General features: G+C 42.1%; 1 protein-coding gene across 1 annotated transcript in view; it reads right to left on the bottom strand.

The window, feature by feature from the left end:
* The window catches only part of LOC127529209 (uncharacterized), a 185,818-nt gene extending 165,341 nt beyond the window's left edge, over window positions 1-20,477 (bottom strand). Inside the window, exon 1 of the mRNA XM_051932207.1 lies at window positions 20,362-20,477. Within this exon, the coding sequence (XP_051788167.1) occupies window positions 20,362-20,421 (60 nt within the window). The 5' untranslated portion in view covers window positions 20,422-20,477. The remainder of the gene's footprint in view (window positions 1-20,361) is intronic.
* Between the last annotated feature and the right edge of the window lie 4,159 nt (window positions 20,478-24,636).

The following is a 24,636-nucleotide window of genomic DNA, read 5'->3' as shown; positions in this document are numbered from 1 at the left end:
GGTCCGTCGGATAGTCAAGCCTCGGATTCAGGAGGAACAGTGTGGTTTTCGTCCTGGTCGCGGAACAGTGGACCAGCTCTATACCCTTAGCAGGGTCCTGGAGGGTGCATGGGAGTTTGCCCAACCAGTCTACATGTGTTTTGTGGACTTAGAAAAGGCATTCGACCGTGTCCCTCGGGGAATCCTGTGGGGGGTACTCCGAGAGTATGGGGTACCGGCCCCCCTGATAAGGGCTGTTCAGTCCCTGTACGATCAGTGCCAGAGCTTGGTCCGCATTGCCGGCAGTAAGTCGAACCCGTTTCCAGTGAGAGTTGGACTCCGCCAGGGCTGCCCTTTGTCACCGATTCTGTTCATAACTTTTATGGACAGAATTTCTAGGCGCAGCCAGGGTGTTGAGGGGGTCCGGTTTGGTGGGCTCAGGATTGGGTCACTGCTTTTGCAGATGATGTTGTCCTGTTTGCTTCATCAGGCCGTGATCTTCAGCTCTCTCTGGATCGGTTCGCAGCCGAGTGTGAAGCGGCTGGGATGAGAATCAGCACCTCCAAATCCGAGACCATGGTCCTCAACCGGAAAAGGGTGGAGTGCCCTCTCAGGGTTGGTAGCGAGATCCTGCCCCAAGTGGAGGAGTTCAAGTATCTCGGGGTCTTGTTCACGAGCGAGGGAAGAATGGAGCGTGAGATCGACAGGCGGATCGGTGCGGCATCCGCAGTAATGCGGGCGTTGCATCGGTCTGTCGTGGTGAAAAAGGAGCTGAGCCGCAAGGCGAAGCTCTCAATTTACCAGTCGATCTATGTTCCTACCCTCACCTATGGTCATGAGCTATGGGTAGTGACCGAAAGAACGAGATCGCGAATACAAGCGGCTGAAATGAGTTTCCTCCGCAGGGTGTCTGGGCTTTCCCTTAAAGATAGGGTGAGAAGCTCAGTCATCCGGGAGGGGCTCAGAGTAGAGCCGCTGCTCCTCCGCATCGAGAGGAGTCAGATGAGGTGGCTCGGGCATCTGATCAGGATGCCTCCTGGACGCCTCCCTGGTGAGGTGTTCCAGGCACGTCCAACCGGGAGGAGGCCCCGGGGAAGACCCAGGACACGCTGGAGGGACTATGTCTCTCGACTGGCCTGGGAACGCCTTGGGATTCTCCCGGAAGAGCTAGAAGAAGTGGCCGGGGAGAGGGAAGTCTGGGCATCTCTGCTCAAGCTGCTGCCCCCGCGACCCGACCTCGGATAAGCGGGAGACAATGGATGGATGGATGGAACTCTTCATATAAATTATTATGAGATAAGTGGGAGTGAAGTTGGATAGCTACTATTCTTTCAAGAATTTTGGAGATAAAGGGCAGATTAGAAATAGGGTGAAAATTACTGAAGTTAGTTACATCGGCAACAGGTTTTTTCAGTATTGGGATTATTGTAGCAGTTTTATGAGATGAAGGAACAGTACCAGTGGTAAGAGAGGAGTGAATTATAGCAGAAATAAGAGGAACCAGGTGGCAGGCTTTAACCAAAACTGTGGGAAGGGGGTCCAGCTGACAAGTAGATGGCCTAGATTTGCGGACGAGATCTGAGATTTCTGAGAAAGTGGGCAGCTGGAAAGAGGAAAATGAGTGAATAGGTGGGTGTAGTTCAGAGGAAATACTGAGAGAATCTGGAGGTACTGATGTATCCTCTGGATTTTCTCATTAAAAAAGGACATGTCCATGTGGGAATCAATTCTAGAGTAAAGAAAATCCAAGTTAATATTCTTAATATTACAGAAAGATATGAGACAGGGAAGCTTAGTAATAGAAAAAGTAAGTTTAGCATTAAATGAAAGGAGAAAATAATCAGTTATGGTGAGTTCATCTTCTGTAAGATCGAGAGGATAACACCAGAGCAGAAGATCAGGTCCAAGATATGCCATTTAGAATGGGTGGGAACAACATTATACTGCTGGTATCCAAAACTCTCAAGGCAGGATAAAAAGTCTGTAGTGAGAGGGATATTGATATTGTCCATGAGTGGAGGCAGTGAAGGAAGGCATTGCAAGAGGCTTGGACTTGAGGCTGTGTGGTGCAGGGGCACTGGGTTGTGCGTGGAACACTGTAAATAGTAAATATGTCAAATAAACTTGTGTTTGGGTTTGAACCATCGATGTCTGCCTGTCTGTGTCCGGGCTGTTTCCCACAATGGCATCCCAGATGGGACTCTCTGCCTGGTTCAAGGATAACCCACACACAACCCCACAGGAGAGACTCAACCCAAAGACCGCCAATGGTTTGCGGAAGCGCTATCCCCACCTGATGCGGGAAAACAAGACCCGGCGTAGCAGGAGTTCAGCGGACTCCCATAAGAGCGCCACCGCTGAGGACACCTGGGACGGTACTGCGTCTAGCAAGGCCATGCCAAGGAAATCCCCTCGGACAGACGGGATCTGGGAGGTAAGTTCCCTGCCCAACCACAGTCGGCCACTGTGGGGCGGACTTTGTTTGTGTGTTACAGGCAGGAACTGTCCGGATCCACGTCGGTGGCAGACGCGTGCCAATCCGTGGGGCTTCATCGGCATGAAAGAGCTGTGGAGGAGGAACTGCTGCAGCTCGGAAAGCAGTGGAAGCTGAGGAGCTGACCAGAGGCTCACCACTGCATCAGGGACTGCATGGAAAAGATGGCGGAGAACCGGAAGTCCCTCCCTGAGGCAGGCGAGGGATTGGACGGTGTGTGTTGCATGCCCACCGATGGTTGGTCGGAGGCAGGACCAACAAATGTCCATCCTGACCCAGGGATGGACCTGATTGGGCCAAGGAAAAGGCCCCACAGCACTCAGCCGGCATGTAGGGCTGAACGAAAGGTACGTCCACAAGCTGGAGGATTGCCTTCAGCCCACAGAGTCGCTATTTCATTATGTGCCCTCTGTGGCGTATTGAAGGAGTTGGAGGGGAAGGCAGCCGCGTCCGTGAAGACGCTGTGGCAGTGGGCGGAATGGCATGACACTGGATTCTCCAGCCGGAACGGCGCAGCAGTGCAGGTGAGTGGAACCGGCTCCGTACAAGAAAAGGGAAACCCCAACGAAAAGATGTGGCGGTGAGGGATGATCGAGTGGTGATGGCGGAGAGAGCGAGAGGGCAGTCAGGACACTGGCTGATGTGTGCCGGGTGTCCAAAGGCCCTATGTCCCGAGCCAGCATCGGCCTCATGTCGCTCTGCAGGGACACAGATGGCACGGGGTCACTTCCTTTCCCATAGGGAGACCCAAACCGTCATGGCGTCCCAGAGAAAGAGGAGGACCCAGAGGAAGAGAGCCGGCTCCTCCGATAAAGAAGGACATGAGGCTGGGAGCTCACGTCTGGTGACAGGCCACCCTCTGCAGAGTCAAAGGGAAGTCCCAAAGTCGGCTGAAAAAACGGGGGTGCGAGTGGTCCCGTCTGATGTCCCAATCAGGGGGGCACGAAGCCTCGGAGGGAGTGCCGAAATAGCAAATGCTGGGGTGCCGGTCGGAGGGGGGAGTGTTGCTTGTGTGCGACACGGAAGGACGCCAGGTGGTGGTGTCCAGGCAGCTTCTCCGCCCCTGTCTCTGCTTTCTCTGTTGCAGGACCAGACCCTGGAATTGCGTGAGTAGGACCCACTTCGTGGGAGACATGCTACTCACAGGACAGGCCGCTGGCCCCTATGGGTCTCAGCTGGTGGTGGGGCAGTGTGGCGAGCGGCTGGGGGCGGTACCCAGCCAGGATGCTTGGAAGGACCATGAGAGGGACTACGCCTCCTCCTGACCATGAAAGGGCAGCCGCCCTGGTTGGTAGGGGGACCAAGGGAACAGAGCATGGAAGCTCAACCCTGTAGGGGCCCATGGTCACCACCAGGGGGTGCCCAGATGCCTAAGAACCCATGGATATCAGCATTTCCACCACACCTGGAGATGCTGGTGGAAGGAAAACCAGGGACACCCGGAGTGCTTCCGGGTGCTGGTGTGGCATTTCCACCACACCAGCCTTAAGTGGCTTGAGTGAGGCATATTTCCTTTGTTACTTCATACTTCAGTATAAGACTTGTAAATCCTTCTTATTCATAAGTAATTTTACCAGTGTATCACAGGTTCTTAATATGCCGTGCTACATGTGGATGAATAACCACTTAATTGATACTTTATAAACATAATTAACATCAAATTAAGGCTTAGTTAAGGTATTATTATATAAGAGTAAAGGAGTGACTTCTTTCTTTTCATCTTGTCCCACTTCTATGTGGGGTTGATGTTCTTGATCAACCTTCTTCATCTAATTCAGTCCTGCACTTCCTCACCAGTCAAGCCCTTTTCCTTCAGATCTTATATGAGTGGACTATTTAATAGCATACAAGAGAAACACTTTAATTTAGGTACTGTGAAAAATGCATGTATTGTAAGAGTAAAGGAGTAATAGGCACATTTTTGCAGTACCAAAAGTGTTACCCTTGAATGTTCTTAAATATGAATGTAATACTGTGAACTTCATCCTTTCAAGTAAGCAAACCAGCTGACGTGGTGCAACATCAGATGCTTTGCCTCAGGTGCTGACGTCCAAGGTTCGATCCCCATAAGGGTAAGCAAAGGTGCTTACACCTGACAAGCCCCAATAAGGGCAAAACACGTGTCGTGTACTCTTTGTATTGTTTGGTAGGTACTGTATTTTAAAAATATATATATATATATATATATATATATATATATATATATATATATATATATATATATATATACACCCAATACCCCCCCCCCTCCTGATCACACTGACTTAGTCACCTCCCCCAACCACGTAATTTTTTGCTATATATTGCCTTTGATTCTTGTAAGTCTAAGCATTATCCTCTGATGAAGACCCCAGGCAGGGGCTGAAAGCTCAGGAATAAAAACTACTTTATGATACGTGATTCATTTTTCTCCCTTTGTGGATCTCCAGCTACAAATATGCAAACCGTATCACAGACATTCTCTTCCATATATATATATATATATATATATATATATATAGTGCATCCAGAAAGTATTCACAGTGCATCACTTTTTCCACCTTTTGTTATGTTACAGCCTTATTCCAAAATGGATTAAATTCATTTTTTTCCTCAGAATTCTGCACACAACACCCCATAATGCCAATATGAAAAAAGTTTACTTGAGGTTTTTGCAAATTTATTAAAATAAAAAAACTGAGAAATCACATGTACATAAGAATTCACAGCCGTTGCTCAATACTTTGTCGATGCACCTTTGGCAGCAATTACAGCCTGGTGGCATGGATCGTGGACTATGTTACAGACAGACCTCAGTATGTGCGTCTCGGGAACTGCAGGTCTGACATTGTGGTCAGTAGCAGAGGAGCGCCGCAGGGGACTGTACTTTCTCCGGTCCTGTTCAGCCTATATACATCGGACTTCCAATACAACTCATAGTCCTGCCACGTGCAAAAGTTCGCAGACAACACTGCTATTGTGGGCTGCATCAGGAGTGGGCAGTAGGAGGAGTATAGGAACTTCATCAAGGACTTTGTTAAATGGTGCGACGCAAACCACCTACAACTGAACACAAGCAAAACCAAGGAGCTGGTGGTGGATTTTAGGAGGCCCAGACCCCTCATGGACCCCGTGATCATCAGAGGTGACTGTGTGCAGATGGTGCAGACCTATAAATACCTGGGAGTGCAGCTGGATGCTAAATTGGACTGGACTGCCAATACTGATACTCTGTGCAAGAGAGGACAGAGGAGACTATACTTCCTTAGAATGCTGGCGTCTTTCAATATCTGCAATAAGATAAGATCAAGTATTTTTGAATATGATGCCACAAGCTTGGCACACCTATCCTTGGCCAGTTTCACCCATTCCTCTTTGCAGCACCTCTCAAGCTCCATCAAGTTGGATGGGAAGCGTCGGTGCACAGCCATTTTAAGATCTCTCCAGAGATTTTATCGGATTCAAGTCTCGGCTCTGGCTGGGCCACTCAAGGACATTCACAGAGTTGTCCTGAAGCTACTCCTTTGATATCTTGGATGTGTGCTTAGGGTCGTTGTCTTGCTGAAAGACGAACCGTCGCCCCAGTCTGAGGTCAAGAGCGCTCTGGAGCAGGTTTTCATCCAGGATGTCTCTGTACATTGCTGCAGTCATCTTTCCCTTTTTCCTGACTAGTCTCCCAATTTCTGCCACTGAAAAACATCCCCACAGCATGATGCTGCCACCACCATGCTTCACTGTAGGGATGGTGCCAGGTTTCCTCCAAACATGACACCTGGCATTCACACCAAAGAGTTTAATCTTTCTCTCATCAGACCAGAAAATTTTCTTTCTCATGGTCTGAGAGTCCTTCAGGTGCCTTTTGGCAAACTCCAGGCGGGCTGCCATGTGCCTTTAACTAAGGAGTGGCTTCCGTCTGGCCACTCTACCATACAGGCCTGATTGGTGGATTGCTGCAGAGATGGTTGTGGAAGGTTCTCCTCTCTCCACAGAGGACCTCTGGAGCTCTGACAGAGTGACCATCTTGGTCACTTCCCTCACTAAGGCCCTTCTCCCCCGATCGCTCAGTTTAGATGGCCGGCCAGCTCTGGAAGAGTCCTGGTGGTTTCGAACTTCTTCCACTTATTGATGATGGAGGCCACTGTGCTCATTGGGACCTTCAAAGCAGCAAAAATTTTTCTGTAACCTTCCCCAGATATGTGCCTCGAAACAATCCTGTTTCGGAGGTCTACGGACAATTCCTTTGACTTCATGCTTGGTTTGTGCTCTGACATGAACTGTCAACTGTGCGACCTTATATAGACAGGTGTGTGCCTTTCCAAATCATGTCCAATCAACTGAATTTACCACAGGTGGACTCCAATTAAGCTGCAGAAACATCTCAAGGATGATCAGGGGAAACAGGATGCACCTGAGCTCAATTTCGAGCTTCACGGCATAGGCTGTGAATACTTATGTACATGTAATTTCTCAATTTTTTTATTTGTAATAAATTTGAAAAAACCTCAAGTAAACTTTTTTCATGTTGTCATTATGGGGTGTTGTGTGTAGAATTCTGAGGAAAAAAATGAATTTAATCCATTTTGGAATAAGGCTGTAACATATCAAAATGTGGTGTGGCAGGTGGCCGGGTGTGGTCATCAGCCGCCTGCCTATTTAAGGGGCTGCCTCCCTTCAATCAAGGCTGGAGTCGGGTGAGGAGGTGGACGAGGTCGGAGAGGAGGCGGCGAGGAGATGCCTGGAGTGTGAGAGACAAAGAGTGAAGAGTGAGAAAAGAGAAAGAGAGGTGGCTAAGTGAAGCCTGGACTTTGGGAAACTGTCGGGGTTTGTGTGTGGCGGTGCACTTATTGACTTGTAAATATAATAGTGTAAATAAACGTGTGGTGATGGCTGTAAATGTGTCTGCCTGTCTGTGTCTGGGCCGCACTATTTCACAGTGGCGTAGTCGGCAGGATGCTCCACCTGGGTCAAGGTGGGGACCTGTATTGTTAAAAATGTCTGTGAATGGCCCGGCACAACAGGGGAGCTCACGCACGTGCCGCAGGGGTGGCGTGCACCCAACCCCGCAGGTACAGAGTGTGTCACGGACCTCTAGCGGTCCACCGTTGGACTATGTATTTCAGGGGCAGCTCAAAGACGCGGCGGCAGCAAGAGGAGCTGCCGAGAAGGAAGGGCTGCAGCTACGAGATGGCCACCGACTGGAAGTCCCTCCTTGCGACAGGCACGGAGTTGGATAGCGTGTCCTGTGTGTCCGCCAGCGATTGGATGGAGGCGGGACCAGGGAATGTCCATCCCGTGCCAGCCAGAAACCCGAATGGGCCGGAGGAAAGGGCCCATAGAAAGCAGTCGGCGAGTGGCGCTGCTTGTCAGGTAAGCACACCGTCGACTGACTTTCTCTCCCTGGCAGCGATTCTACAGCAGTTGGAGAGATGCCTTCTGCTTGCCGGATTGCCGCCACCTGAGCGATGTGCCCTCCGGGCGGAGACGCAGGAATCAGAGGGGACGGCCGTCGCGCCAGAACAAGCGCCGCTGGCAAAAGGGGAACGGCGCGGCGTTGGAACTTCTGACCGGAGGAGCACAGCGGGGACGGTGAGTAGGACCGCCCCCGTAAAGCTGTGGACGTCGGCGGGGCAGGGTCTGTCCTTTTCCTATAGGCAGACCCAAACCATCGCGACATCCCAAAGTAAGAGGAGGAGTCGGAGGAAGAAAGCTGACTCCTCTGATATGGGAGGACGTGTTGCTGGGTGTACACGTCTCATGAAAGGCCGCCCTCTGCCGAGGCAGAGGGAAAACCCGCAGACTGGGAGGTGAAACATGAGTGTGCTCTAGTTGGCGGTCCTGTGGCGGGGACCTCGGAAATTTCGGATGGGGAGGCCGAGAAAGAGAGAATCAGGGTGCCGGACGGAGCGGAGAGCGTTGGCTTAAGCATGGAGGAAGCGCGCCGAGGCGCTGCATCAGGGCAACGTCTCCGCCCCTAGTTTTTCTTTTTATTCTGTAGGTCTGGGCCCTAGGCTGGGATGTATCGACCTGCCGCCGAGGAAAATCTGTCCTCGCGGGACGGGCCGCTGGCCCTGTGGGGCCTCAGCTTGCGGGGGAGTATTGTGGCAGGTGGCCGGGTGTGGTCATCAGCCGCCTGCCTATTTAAGGGGCCGCCTCCCTTCAATCAAGGCTGGAGTCTGGTGAGGAGGTGGTGAGGAGAGGCCTGGAGTGTGAGAGACAAAGAGTGAAGAGTGAGAAAAGAGAAAGAGAGGTGGCTAAGTGAAGCCTGGACTTTGGGAGACTGTGGGGGTTTGTGTGTGGCGGTGCACTTATTGACTTATAAATATAATAGTGTAAATAAACGTGTGGTGATGGCTGTAAATGTGTCTGCCTGTTTGTGTCCGGGCCGCACTATTTCACAGTGGAAAAAGTGATGCGCTGTGAATACTTTCCGGATGCACTGTATATATATACTCTCTCTCTATATAAAATCCTAAACCTAAAAGTGCAATGATTTTCTGTGATGTTTTTATGTCACATTTTTTGTCACACTTTAAATTGGGCTTATTTTAAAACCTACATATATATGTTTGGAATCATTCTTTTCAGAATTTATCGAACTTTAATGTGATGTTGTTAGATTTTCAGATTCTTATTCCGTTTTAAAATTATAAGCTAAAATATCAAGAACTCACGTCCCGCAAGACGATTCTTTGTGCCAAGACATTTAACCACACCTGGGGCCAGAAATAAAAAACAAAGAGTAGATGACAAAGACAGCTACTGTACAGGCTTTTAAATGTTCAAAGCGCCACGAGAGAAGCAGATCATGCAGCACGGCAACAGCAGCAAGCCAGCAACTGATCGAGCAAAGAGGAGGTAAAAAAAAAAACTATTTGTTTCCCATTGTATCTCCATTTAAGAGGGGGTTTCAGAGGAGCGACCGCGTCTCCTTGGAGTGCGTTCAGCCCCCTATTCACAATACGAGCGGCAGAGACGTGAAGTGGCTGGTGCGTAGCGCAGGCCAGGGGGGTTGGCGAGCGAAGAAAGCTGGGGGTAACCCCCTAGTATATACAGTATATAATTTTGCATATAGTAACAGGTATAAAAACATGCCACAATTACAGTTATCACAAAGTAATGCCCAACGTCATTGTAAAATCTCAAATGATCTCTGTCAGCCCCTAAGCAGCAAAGATAAATCGATCAGCTGAAATGGTTGTCCAAAAAAAAGTCATAAAAGCATCATTCAAAATATTTATCCATATTACTAACCGAGAATGGTAAACCGGATATGGACGCAGGGACCTGCTCATGGACGCAGGAGACATAGTGCGCAGGCGCCACACAAAGCCCCCCTCCCCAGAGTGAAACGGGAGAGATTACGAACGTGTGCAGGCGCCACACAAAGCCCCCCCCCACCCCAGAGCGAAATGGGAGAGACTACGAACCGTCTGACATGCCGCAAGCAGGATAAAGCGAGGTCAGAAATAAAAGACAGAGTAGGAAACAAAGTAAAACATCATAAAGAGGTTAAAGAACGGGGCCAAACACATGGAGAGCAGGTTACAGATGATGAAAACTGGAATGCAACAGCTTCAAAAAAACCTAGGCACGAAACACATGCACAGCGAAATACAGAATATAAAAGCAGAAAAATGACAGTTAAACGTCCACACCACACAGCGGAGGCAGACCTGGAAGGTGCAGGCGCCTACATCGCACGTCGGAAGGCGTGGGAAAGTACGAAAGGCAAAGGCGCCTACACAGCATGGTAAAACCCGACATAATACAGAAGGCGCAGGCGTTGCCGCCATATTGTGAGTGGCACTACTGCGTAGTGAAGGCGCAGGCGTCACCGCCATATTGTGCGTGGCACTACTGCGGAGTGAAGTTAGGAATAATGTGCTGCTTGGAATCGTACAAAACGCCGAACGCGACCCACCGTCTGAAACTGCGGAGGCAAAGCAGGCACGGGTTCAAACCGAACGAGCTTGACTGACGGATATACGCCTATAACGCGCGTCTCAAACCACAGAAGCAGGGCAAGCACGGGTTCAAAACAACGCAAGCTCCTACAACGTGCGTCTGAAACTACGGCTGCCCAGCGGGCATGGGTTCAAAACGCCGGGGGTAGGCGAGCGAAGCGAGCAGGGGGCGGAGCCCCCTTGTATAATTCTGAAGGAAGAGTTGTTATTTTCACACATAATTATGTGTTCATTGTGCAGAGTTCAGAAGTAAAATGCTTTCATGGTGTTCTAAATCCTGTATTATTAGAGTAGCACCTTAAAGATAATAATCAGCTCTCCTATAAGACCTTAAATTCTGTTATTCCAAGCAAACTCTTAACACCTTCTTAATACATTGCTTGGTGCTACTCCTTATTACCAGAAATAGATTCCGTAACTTTTCAATATCACTCCTGTTCTTTCACTCATTCTTGCAATGATTATAGATTGCAACAAAGACTTAAATTAATATGTATCCAAAAATTAGATTTAAACCATTCCTTGAACTCTGACTGCGATACGCTTTTGTGAGCTTCACTTAAAGCAAAAAAAGTGACATTTTTAAAAATACATTCTTCTTTAGAAGTTACGAAATGATAATAACTATAATATAAAAGTGTTAGAAATGAGTGTGAATGTTTTTGCTGTAAAATGAGCTGTCATTATACCAGCAGACAGTAATACAACACTGTGCTTTAAAAGGTATAGAGTTCAGTTTAATATCTCAAATGTTAAAAATAAATCCTAGGCAAATATTCAACTCTTGATCTTCTCCATATGTAACTGTACGTAAAGGAAGGAAGTATGTAACATATTTTCATTCTCAAAAATGCATGCAACTAATAATTGTGATTTTAACATTTTATCAGTATGTTCAGTTCAGAGTGTTTCATTATACAGGGATATTCAAGATTCATTTTGTATTATTCATAATTCAAAGCAACTGCAGACACAGAGTGCCTCAGATGGTGCTGCATGCTCATATCTAAAGTCTGGATTTTTAAAGAAACTCTATTATAACAGCTTAGACTTGATTACAAAAGTGGATAATATAAACCTTTGCACTAAACCTTCCTGCTGATAATAACAAGTGCAGCTAAGGTCAGCTAGCATGGCTGAAAATGTGTTTGTATTTATATATTCATAAGTGTTTAGCTTCAGATTTAATACCAGCCACTATAAACAGACATATTAACCCTTAATGCCTGCTGACTGAAAATTCCACAAATGTTCAAGTAAACATGTTCTACCAATACCTGTAAGAGTTACATTTTGCTTAAAACTAGATTAATTTTAATAAGTGTACTTGGGAATTATGTTACGAGATACTGGAAAGGAGTGACTTGGTTTGTTTTTAAGCTTACTAAATTATACAAGCTTTGGCAGACACAGGTGAGGGTGATAGATCTGCGTATGCTTAGCAGGAAGCATTTGTCAAAGATGGCAGAGTTCATGAGATGACAGGAAAGCATATTTTCCAACAGCTGCACTGAAATCAGCTGATGGAAACCTGTGTTATACTTGGAAGAATACCCAACTGCCTTTTATAAAACTCGCAGAAGAGGTCTGTTCATTAGGGGAGAAATGTTATAGGACACACTGTTCCTAATACTTGTCATTTACACTGTTCATTCATGGCCATCACACTGTCATTTTGACAGTGTCACATGTCAAGCTGATAAGGATGCCAGTTGGATTTGTCAGATATTTGACTAAAAATAGAGAGCAACAACAAAAAAAATTAAATATAGAGTAGGCCTATGTCAATGTTTTTGAACATTTCCCTGAGAAGTTAATATTGATGTTTTCCTGCTGATCTATCAATGTTTACATTTGAATCACAATGGTCACAGTGTATAACTGTTACAGTTCTCCTGCTGCTGGTGTAGGCTTTGTCATACCATTACCCTCAAGAACACTGCAACAGACTTGAGAAAATAAATGGATGGATTCGATACAGTTGCATTTGTTCTTTAATAGCGCCTTTCACGGAGTATAGAAATGGAACATTTACACATATGTTCAGTATAAACTATATGCTAAGTGTAAGTTCCTAAATATTAGCACAAAATGAATTTAAAATAAAAACTAAAAAAATAAAATAAAAATAAAATTCAATAATCAAAATATATATGGTAGAGGCATGTTTCTTTTTTCTCTAAATAATGTTTTAGTAAGGGATGTGTTTTCAATATTTTATTGTATAATAAACAACAGGGGAACTGGGAGACTCACCCCTTAACACTAGAAGTGCCACGTCATGCTCTTGTCCTTCCTTGGCTCTTCCTAAATTGCTGCACTGTAAATGGCCACATTGTGATGTTTTTATTTATTATTGGATTTTTTTTTTCACAAGGAAGAACCCTTATTACGAGCAGAAGTAAAATGACCGAAGGGTTGGTACTCAGGTATGATTCGTTACTCATCACCTCTGGGTCGCACTTAACTACATTTTTATATCCTTTTCACTTTGAAAAATTATATCCTGCCAATGTTATTTACATTACTGAAAATTGTTTCCCAAATGTGAACCTCGGTCTCTTTGTCACAGTTACAATCACTAACATTATTTCACAACATGTAATGAAAACATAGACAAATCTTAAAACTGTTGGCATGCCAGTTATTTCAGATAGGTAAAAATGACTATAAACACACTTGAAATGGCATTGCAATACTTTCCACACAACTAGGAAAATATTGAGTACACAGCCAGCATTGATTTAATGTGAGAAAGGGAGAACATGTGAGATGGCACAATGCTGGAATGAAACTCACTCAGTGCTTTCACAGACACAGAAGGCCCATCAATGTATGCAAAATCAAGCATAAATAGAGGATTTTCTTTGTGAAAATGAAGAACCAATACAATGTGATACTGTTTTGAGTATAGCTAGATGCTGTCTCACATATTGAATCGCATACATACAATTGCACATATTGAATTACATACATACACAATTGCACACATTGAATCACACACACGGTTTAATGGCAGGTACATATGAAAGCAAAGAATGTTAATTGTTTATTCCAGTATTTGCATATATTTTTGGATCTGCTGTGTCTGTGAAAGCACTGCGAGAGAACTGTCCTTCAGTGCTGTACTCTTCACTTTACAGATTGCTGGGTCAACAATGTACCATTTCAGATATTGTTAGTTTAGGTTAGTTTCAGAGCATTGGTTGCTCCAGTAACTGATCTGTATTTCTTCAGATCTTTCTTTGTAGAACAGGCAAATCCTGATCCTGTTCCAAAATAGCATAATTATCAAAATTTTCCACATCTTTGGCTTTAAGGATCATGTAATTCTGGCGTAATCTGTTTCAAAAACTCAGGTTTGGAAAATCAAGGTTTTCTTGAATGGAATTAGCCTGATATCTGTGAATCCTGACTTACTTTAACCAGATTTCTTATTAATCCTGCTTTCTGGCACAGAACCCTGATGGGCTTTTTGTGACAGCAAAAGGATCCATATACAATTTCCTGTAGCCTTAGAAGTTATAGTATGAAAAAAATGTGTGGCATTTCTAGTGTTAAAATAGGTTTGAGCTCCCTGAAAAGGACTTTTGTTTAAGGTTTCAGGGGTGGCATCTATTGGCATTTATATAGTCAATTTTAAAAATGTTCCTTTTGTATAAACTTTTAATGTAAAAGTAGTTATAAAACAAACTAAGTATTATTCATCACATATTTCACCTGGGTGTAAGACTTCAATTGGTTATGTGTATACTGGCTGTCAAGCCAAACGAGTGAAATCCCTACCAGTAATTTTCAGGTAAAAAGCAAAGAAACCCAGAAGCCACCTATGACACTCGTGGGGGTTTTTTTTGTATTTTTTTAAACAATCCATCCATCCATCCATTTTCTAACCCACTGAATCCGAACACAATGCCAATTTAAAAAAATTGGAGCCTTGTTTGCTAATTTTTGCTTTGCAAAATAACCAAAACTGAGTAAACTATATGGTGATGTTAATAGCACATCAGGAAAGTAGTATTCTCCAAATGAACAAACTTGAAGTTAAGGCAATAATTTACTTAAAGAAATGTCAGGTTCTTTCCGATCTGCCCTAATGTTTATCTTCACACCCTACTGTTGAAATTAAATACAAATTCCCCTTTAATAATGTAATTCTGTGAATTTTCATTCAGCTTTGTAAATTGTAACAAAGGTGCTAGGACTGTAAAAAAACAAGAACAATTTTAATCGATAAGGCTTAAATAATTCCCACTGTTAGCATTTATCTATCTTATTTTTCTCTGATGAGAAGCCTAGCGACATAACTGTGGTGTATCATTTGCTATAAAGTAACTTATGCGTTTCACAATCATGATCAGTCTATGTGGAGATATACAACTGCTCCCTTGCAAGATGAAGACATTCATTAGTTAATTAATATTATGGCTTACTTTTCTTTTCTTACACACTTAACAGCCAGCCCTACCCTACCTCACGCTCACAATGGTCTGGCATGAGTTCCCCTAAATGTTAAAACATAATTCACACCCTGATGGCGGCTTTTTATTTACTGTCAATCATATGCTTGTGTTATGTTGCATTGAAATTGCTGAAAACATTGCTAATGATAGACAGTGCATTAGTCTGCATAAATGATAATGAGATGCCCATTTGGTAAACAAATTATCCAGTTAAACATGTGCATAAGTGATGTTAAACTGCAGGGCTCCACAGAACCTTGACTAATACATGTGCCCTGCTTTGCAGAACATTATAAATCATGCTGTTACTATTTATTATTTAATAAGTACCTTCCAAAGACTTTAGACTTAAAAAGTGGGTAGCAGCATGAATTAGCCAAGTAGGACCCCAGGGATGAAGGAACAAGCCTTCAAAAATCGCCTCACTCACCTGACAGAGCGTCACTTACATCAGGCAAAAGATTTAACAGGCCAGAAGTCAATGGAGATGAAAATAACTTTAGCTGCTTTAAAATGCAGTCAGTTATTTCATCCATCATGTGTAGATTAGTGCCTGGGGACAGGCCAAAAATAATAAAAACAGTGATGCTCACCTATAGCCCATGACAATAGTCTCATTTTTAAATAAGAGAACCTTACATTTTATTATTATTTACATTATATTGACTGTCGGGAGATTTAATTTAGATGTATTTTGTGCTTATTCTCTTTAGTGAAGCCTGAATATAGGATAGATATACTGTATGTACAGGCCCATCTATCACCAGACTGAGTGATGAAGCATTTTACACAAATACATCACCTTGTGGTTATCAAGAGTTGCGTGTTTAAGTGTGAGAGGGGTGGCTCATCAAAATACCTATTCAACTCTTTTCTTAACCTGCTCCTTCTACTAAAGGTTCCCTGCAGAAATGTGTCAACTGTAGATAGGATGCTTGCACTCTCACATACATGCTTATATTCTTATTTGCTGACACATATTTCCAAGGTGACTTACAGTAACTTATATTTGTTTTCCAGATTGAGCACAGGCAGGTGAAGTGACTTGTCTGTGGTTAACACAGTGTCAGTGGTGGGATTTGAAAGTCTTAACCTTGGGCTTAAGCACTACACCACATTGCCACATACTCTCAGCCCGACTTACAATTCAGCATAACTTCCTTCCATCCATTTTCCAACCCGCTGAATCCGAACACAGGGTCACGGGGGTCTGCTGGAGCCAATCCTAGCCAACACAGGGCACAAGGCAGGAACCAATCCCGGGCAGGGTGCCAACCCACCGCAGGACACACACAAACACACCCACACACCAAGCACACACTAGGGCCAATTTAGAATCGCCAAGCCACCTAACCAGCATGTCTTTGGACTGTGGGAGGAAACCGGAGCGTCCGGAGGAAACCCACGCAGACACGGGGAGAACATGCAAACTCCACGCAGGGAGGACCTGGGAAGCAAACCCAGGTCCCCAGGTCTCCCAACTGCGAGGCAGCAGTGCTACCCACTGCGCCATAACTTGTAGGGGGAAATCAGAACATCAAGGGGAAACTCATGCAAACAAAGAGAATAAGCAAACTTCAGAAGACAGTGACAAGGCTGTTATTCAAATCCCAAATCCTTGCAGCTGTGAGTCAGAAATTCTAACTGCCACTATGCCACTATGCAAGCATTCCATACTAAAACCCACTTTCTCTGCTGTTTTTTTTCCGGTTTTTTTTGCGGTGGCTATCTGCACCACCACCACCCGATCTAAGCACCGTGCTGTCCCTACATTGATGGATTAAAGGCCAGAGGTCCACATGACCGTCATCATCAAGTTCTTCTATGTGAAGCCTGAAACCATGAGGACTGATTAAGATCATTTTTATTAGGTAAAATGCCTAGAGAGGCCTGGGCGGTCTCGTGGCCTGGAACCCCTGCAGATTTTGTTTGTTTTTTATTTTCTTCAGCCGTCTGGAGTTTTTATTTTAGTTTTTTCTGTCCTCCCTGGCCATCGGACCTTACTTTTATTCTATGTTAATTAGTATTGCCTAATTTTATATTTTCTCTTTTTTCTCTTTCTTCATCCTGTAAAGCACTTTGAGCTACATGTGAAAATGTGCTATATAAATAAATGCTGTTGTTCCTCTAAATAGAACCAACATAATGGCAGAACTCAGTAAATGCGCTTTTATATGTATTCGAGCCATACATGCCATATTTCTAAAAAGCATTTTAATTGCTTAACTGAACAAATTAATGAGTATTGCCAGTTCACATTACCCTCACTTGCTTGTAACGATGTACACCCTTCCTTTGTTTTTCTTACAGAAATGTCCAAAAAAACAGTTAAAGAAAAAGACAGATGCATGAATGGAAGGGTGGAATGAGTATCTCATTCATAATATCCTAATTCAGAACTCTGATGAGGAAAAAATATCAGAAAGAAATGACCTGAGTGGTGCATTTTATCTAATACAATCCCCTTGGTATAATAGATGCTGGAACATTGAAAATATCCAAAGGAGAAGCAATTGAGAACTGTACTCTCAAGATGCACTGAGAAATAATAGCCATATTATCCCATCAGTGGCTTTCTCAGCCTGACAACATTTTGAGTATCCTCTGTCTGTGCGCTAAGTGTTTCAATTATGGAATCTTCAAAGGCTGAAGCTAGTGTTTTTGAGGTTGATTTATCTCTATCTGAGAGCAACGCTGATTAAAATTTTAAAAAAAAAAAAAGTCAGCTTAGTGATCTTAACAGTAAAGGAAAGAGTCCACTATTTTGTTACAAAAAATGATGGATGTCAATAACATAATTAACTGTGTTGGTATTTTTACTGGAAAACAATTCACTTCTCTGGTAGTTAAACATGAGGAGCTTCATATCTTTTTCAGACAAGTGTCTAGGCAGGTCAAATATTGGTCCTGGCCTGATTGGAATTGATGATGTTGATGAAAGCTGTGCCAGGTGAAAAAAGACAATAACGTTAATTACTTTTTTCAAGCAGTAATGCAGAACATAGGCTGTCTAAATCAAGAGAAGAGGAGATGCTTTCAGAACATTGTATATAAGACTTTTAAATAACTCACTATAAGTCAATGACTCGGAAATGCTGGCAAATGTAAACATTAGTGAGAAGTGGCTCAAAGTGTTATCAAAGGAAAATCACTTTTTTCCTCATGAAGGTATACATTTCTGTTTTAACAAGAGGTAAGAGACCTATATAACTCTTCTTTATTAACACTTTTTTGTTTTTCTTCAGTTTGCCTTTTTCACTGGGATATATTTCATTGAATGCACTAGAAGAATAAACAGTCTCTTGCTTGCAGAAAAGCCAAATGTCACAGACTTGAAATTAATGCAAAGTAGTTTTTTTTCTTGCATTAGTCATAAATTTTACTTTTGCTCCCCTACCAATATTGATTGCTTGCAATTATTACTTACACTGTTGCTGTCACTTCATTTAAAATTGCAGAAATAAGAAATGAACTACCAAACCATATTTTTAATATTATTAAATGGTGCAGCCTGCTGTCCTACTAACATAACCAACATTTCAGCAGATCCAGCAAGTAATTACTCATTCATGGCTAAAAAAACTCAGTTATTCATTGCTAGAGAATGTAAATTAAGATTTACACCCAACATTTAAATATCTAACAACATTTTTGTTAAATTGAGTTTATTTATATATCCCAGCAAAGTATTCCAATAACTCACACAAATTAATCACACATATATATTAATGAAATAACCCATCCTGAATTAATGCACATTCTGCCTTGATTTATATTGCTGTACCAGCAATCTTTCATTATGAATTCATGGGGACATATGACTTAGTAGTTGCATATAAATATGACATGGAAAATCATTCAGAAGCATTTACAATTAGTAAAATAATGTAAATTCATAATTGATTTATTTTTATTGAATGAAGGAAGAATAACTCTTGAATTAACTAGGCATAAATGAGGAGACTTTTATAATAACTAGTGCTAATTTCTTATGATTTGCTATTTCTCCCTATCAAATAAAATGCTTTTTGGTCACTCTTATACATAATATAATATACACTTTTCATCACTTCTCAGGTATTCAGGTACATTATTTGTTGAGAATATCACAACATGTTCATATGAACCTATACATCACTTGCTTAAAATAGTAATCGTATCCCGTGGCATAGCAAGGTCTGGTGGTACCCGGTACGAAGTTTAAACTTGTCACCCCCATGTCCACCAAAATACAAAATGAAATTTATTGAGAAAGTAGTTTTTTATTCAATTGGTTAAGTAAAGAGGGCATAATGTTATTTATTTTGTAAACGATTTTTTATGAATAAAAAAAAAGTAAAATGCCTTTTTATTAATAAGCCAGTTTAATGTACAATGTAAGAAATCTTTTTTCATAGTGATAGTACCTAGTGCATAACTTTATTATTATTATAATACAATTTAATAAAAACTCAATTGTTTACAAGTTTTGTTCTCTAGGCTCTAGTCCAACAAACTGTACTTTAACATGATACTTAGAATCTCTTCTTTCTAACTTTTTGTTCTGCAAATTTTGAAATTGCGTCATCAAAATCGATACCTTCAGCTACACTATTTTCATTTGACAAAATGGCTAAGCTAGAGAGTCGTGTTTGGTTCATATTGGATCTGAGATAATTCTTAATTAGTTTGAGTTTCGAAAAACTCCTCTCACATGATGCAACAGAACAGATCAGGAGAACGCCAATGATAATTTCCCAATACTGCCCCTTCTTGGCCTCTGATTTGTCGCCAAAAATTACGCCAAATCGGCAATTAACCAGAATTGTGACACATGATTTTGTCGTGTGTCCCGGCTTGTATATATAGGGGCCTTAAGATAGTGGGATGGGGAGGGAGATATTGTCCGTTCGCTCATAGAACAATCCTAAAGTAAACTTGTTTACTTTATGGTCGGTTCTAGAGCGGACAATACCTACCCACCCCACTGTCTAAAACGTTTCGCGGCGACTATATTATTATGATGTTCGGGTTAAAAATATCATCTTATTGCACAGAACGACTTGGGGTGATGATATATTTGTGGCAGGGATGAGACAATGAGTCACAGGACCGGTTGTTTGTTTACTTGAGCACCAGCACAGTTCAAAAGAAACGAGACAGAACATCCCCTCCCCCCACGCACCACACAATAATACTAAATCATTACAGCATCACATCGTTCACCCTCAATTTGCTGCAATTAGGATTGTTAAAGCCCATGTAAATTATTTGACATGTTATTTTATGTAACAAAAAGGCACATTAATACAAAACTGGCAATTTTTTGTCACCCCCTCAGAGCTGGTACCCAGTGCAGGCCGCACCCACCACACCCGCCTTCCTACGCCACTGATCGTATCCAAAATGGAAATTATTATGACAAAATGAGAAGTTTTGAGAAATGTTCCCATGATCTCTGGAAATTCAGAGAAGACCAATTAAAAAAAAGACTTTCACTTACATTTATTTGATTGTCTTCATTTGTAGCTGATTGGAAAAGTGGCTCATCATCAGTGGACATGTCGCTGTCTTCTTGTTGGATGTTCCTATGCAGGTTTCTTCTGAACAAAGCACTCATTTTCAGCTGAGACAAAATAAATAAACAAATAAATAAATAAATAAATAAAATCGATGTGCACATGAAGAAGAATGAAACAGAAGTCACATGTGGTCTTAGAAAGGTCTGTAAAACATTACATAAATTTGAATAACATTTTAAAATTTTGCAACTTTAAACAATCAACAGTGGCAACACTAACTTAATAGAAGTGTGAGACCCCATGCTCAGATGCCAATATGTTCATGTGTTTGTGTTCCAGTGTCTCCTTTATTTTGAGCACATTGTGACCAGCTCTATTGACAGAAATCCTGAACTGGTCCAGAGTTGCTGACTGAGAAGACTCTTTTATATGCTTTCAGCTGTGCTGGGCTGTTTGTTTCAAAAGGCCCTGATGTGAATTTTCTTTGAGCTCAATAATGATTTTACTGTTTACAACTGAAGGTGTAAATGTATATGCAGTCAAAGAGGTTTACACAGAAAATATATAATTTGATCATAAGAAATAATTAGTACCATGAACAAACACCTGTAAAATCCTAACATTATAAAATGATGTCTGTATTAATGTTCAAAAAAATGAATGAATGAATGAACTGAGAGTCTGGTAACTTTGTCTGCGTGCATTTTAGAATCTGCATGTTTTAAATTCAGTGCTGGTACAAGACAGAGCCTGTGCTCTGGTGCTAGGGACAAACTAATTGCAAATGGGGCAGCAGTATACAAGCCAGGGCACATTAACACATACTGTACATACACTCATTTCAGGCCAACATGGAGTCACTGATGAGTCTAATCTGCAAAACGTGGGATTGTGAGAAGAAAAGGAGAATGCCTACAGAAAAGCACAAGAAGAGATTTCAATCTTCATTTTGGCAGAGACTGGAACCATTATTGAAAGTAGTTTCTTTTTGTATCCTGTATCACTTGTTTCACTTTGGGTGACAGAGGTTTACGTACCTTCTGTCATATCCTGACACCTTCATGAAAATTATGGTATACCTGGGACTGGGATTATTTTTGGTGAGAGAGAATACACTCAATTGATAGCTACTGATGAAAAACAGTGGTCTTACAACTTATGATATTATTTATCTGGACTTTCATAAAGCATTTGATAAGGTTCCACATGAGAGGTTGGGCATCAAATTAAAAGAAGTGGGAGTTCACGGTGATGTTTTTAGATGGGTGCAGAATTGGCTCAGACACAAGAAGCAGAGGGTGATGATGCGAGGAACCTCATCAGAAGTGGCCAATGTTAAGATTGGTGTTCCACAGGGGTCAGTGCTAGAGCCGCTGATATTTTTAATATATATAAATGATTTAGATAGGAATAGAAGTAACAAGCTGGTTAGGTTTGCAGATGATACCAAGATAGGTGAATTAGCAGATAATTTGGAATCCGTTATATCATTTTAGAGGGACTTGGATAGCATACAGGCTTGGGCAGATTTGTGGCAGATGAAATTTAATGTCAGTAAATGTAAAGTATTACACATGCAAAGTAAAAATGTTAGGTTTGAATACACAATGGGCGGTCGAAAAATCGAGAGTACACCTTATGAGAAGGATTTAGGAGTCATAGTGGACTCTAAGCTATCGACTTCCCGACAGTGTTCAGAAGTCATTAAGAAGGCTAAGAGAATGTTAGGTTATATAGCACGATGTGTGGAGTACAAGTCCAAGCAGGTTATGCTCAACCTTTATAATGCACTGGTGAGGCCTCATCTTGAGTACTGTGTGCAGTTTTGGTCTCCAGGATACAAAAAGGATATAGCAGCACTAGAAAAGGTCCAGAGAAGAGCAACTAGACCAAGAGTTCCCAAACTTTTTTCAGCCGCAGACCCCTTTACCAAAAACTTTTAAAACCGTCGACCCCCTAGTCATTTACTTTACTTACTCAAATTAATAAATTTGTATAGTACTCAATATTAAATATTTCACTAGATATCAAACTTTTCATTTTAATCACTTATAATTAATGATTGAAAAAGATAAAAGGACTAATGAATATGGCATTATCGTGTGCAACATTTAATATTGAAACCTGCACTAACGAAAATTAAAGCAAAAAAATATGAGCAGAGTTTTTTTACATTTTTGACATTTATGAAATAAATATGTAAATTCAAAATAAGTACAAATACTGTATTGAAATCACTATATTAAATATAAAAATGAAGTGACTTGCAACGTTTTTTCATGTCCGCACTTGCTTTGATACATTCGATAAGACAATGCTCAGACATGTTTGTGCTAAATGTATTTTCATGCATTCTTACGTGCGACTCTTTTAATTAAACATTTTACCTTTTCGCTCGCAAGTTTGGTATGTAATGTGTTTTTATCAAAAAAGTGTTTTTTTAAATTATTTTACTTCTTAATTAGGTACCTATTAGAATCATAGATATTTTGAAGTAACAAACACATAAGCAGTAGTAAGAGGGTCTATTTTTTCTGTCATCGACCCCCCAAATTTTTTTATTGAAACTATCGACCCCTAGAAAGTTCAAATCGACCCCAGGGGGTCGATATCGACCACTTTGGGAACTCTTGAACTAGACTGATTCTAGGGCTACAGGGGTTGAATTATGAGGAAAGATTAAAAGAGCTGAGCCTATACATTTTAAGCAAAAGAAGATTAAGAGATGACATGATAGATAGATAGATAGATAGATAGATAGATAGATAGATAGATAGATAGATAGATAGATAGATAGATAGATAGATAGATAGATAGATAGATAGATAGATAGATAGATAGATAGATAGATAGATAGATAAATAGATAGATACTTTATTAATCCCAAGGGGAAATTCACAAATTATTGAAGTGTTTAAAATTGTGAAGGGAACTAGTACAGTGGATCGAGACTGTTATTTTAAAATGAGTTCATCAAGAACACGGGGACACAGTTGGAAATTTGTTAAGGGTAAATTTCGCACAAACATTACGAAGTTTTTCTTTACACAAAGAACGATAGACACTTGGAATAAGCTACCAAGTAGTGTGGTAGACAGTAAGACGTTGGGGACTTTCAAAACTCGACTTGATGTTTTTTTGGAAGAAATAAGTGGATAGGACTGGCGAGCTTTGTTGGGCTGAATGGCCTGCTCTCGTCTAGAGTTCTAATGTTCTAAACAGTATCCTATGTACTCTGGCAGAAAAACAGAAACATGTTCTGCAGACTCAGCTTGTGGCATCAATATTTACAAGCAAAAGGAAAACATTACATTACATAAAGAACATCCATCCATTCATTTTCTAAATCCTCTTATCCAGGGAAGGGTCATAAGCAAGCTGAAGCCTATCCCACCAATTATTGGGAACAAGGCAGGAAAAACCCCAGAACAGGGCATCAGTCCACCGCAGGTTGAACACAATAGGTGTCAGGTTTAGCAACACAGATTAGCCTAACCTCCAGGGGCCTCATGTATAAACGGTGCGTACGCACAAAAATGTTGCGTAAGAATGTTTCCACTTTCAAATCGCGATGTATAAAACCTACACTTGGCGTAAAGCCACGCACTTTTCCACGGTACCTCATACCCTGGCATACGCAAGTTCTCCGCTCGGTTTTGCAGACTGGTGGCACCCAGCGTCAAAGCAGTGCTACTGTTCCTGTTTGGTTACCCTTTCTTAGATCCACATCCACGACGGCAGCTTTATCAAATATACTGAAATTAACCGCATATCGTTCATAAATTTAATGCATCTGATTGTAATTAACCTGTAACAATATAATGGTCCACAGAATGGTCAAACTATTCTAAATACCATAACTGCTTTAGCGTTGTTACTCTCGCTGCACCTTCTTCTTCTTCCTCTGTCAGCTGCTCCCGTTAGGTGTTGCCACAGCGGATCATCTTTTTCCATATTACTCTCACTGCACCACTCGGAGTATTTATATCACTGTATCTGAGTGTGAATCACAGATCTACAGCGATTGGAAAGAGAATTATCGGTATACAGCATCAAGCACTCGCAGCCTCAGCCATTCGCTATTTGAACTGCTCTCATCCAAACAATGCTTCACAGCCTTTCCTGTTCGGACCTCGCGGTTCACAAACAGTTTCATCCCAAGAACTATACACGCACTCAATCAGTCCATCAAGTGCTCCTTGTAGAACTGTTTGTACTTGCAAGTTACCGTGAGGTAATTGTACTTATGATACAGT

This window comes from Erpetoichthys calabaricus, chromosome 9, assembly GCF_900747795.2.
Source record: "Erpetoichthys calabaricus chromosome 9, fErpCal1.3, whole genome shotgun sequence".
NCBI lineage: Eukaryota > Metazoa > Chordata > Cladistia > Polypteriformes > Polypteridae > Erpetoichthys > Erpetoichthys calabaricus.
This window is presented reverse-complemented; position numbering and strand designations above follow the sequence as displayed.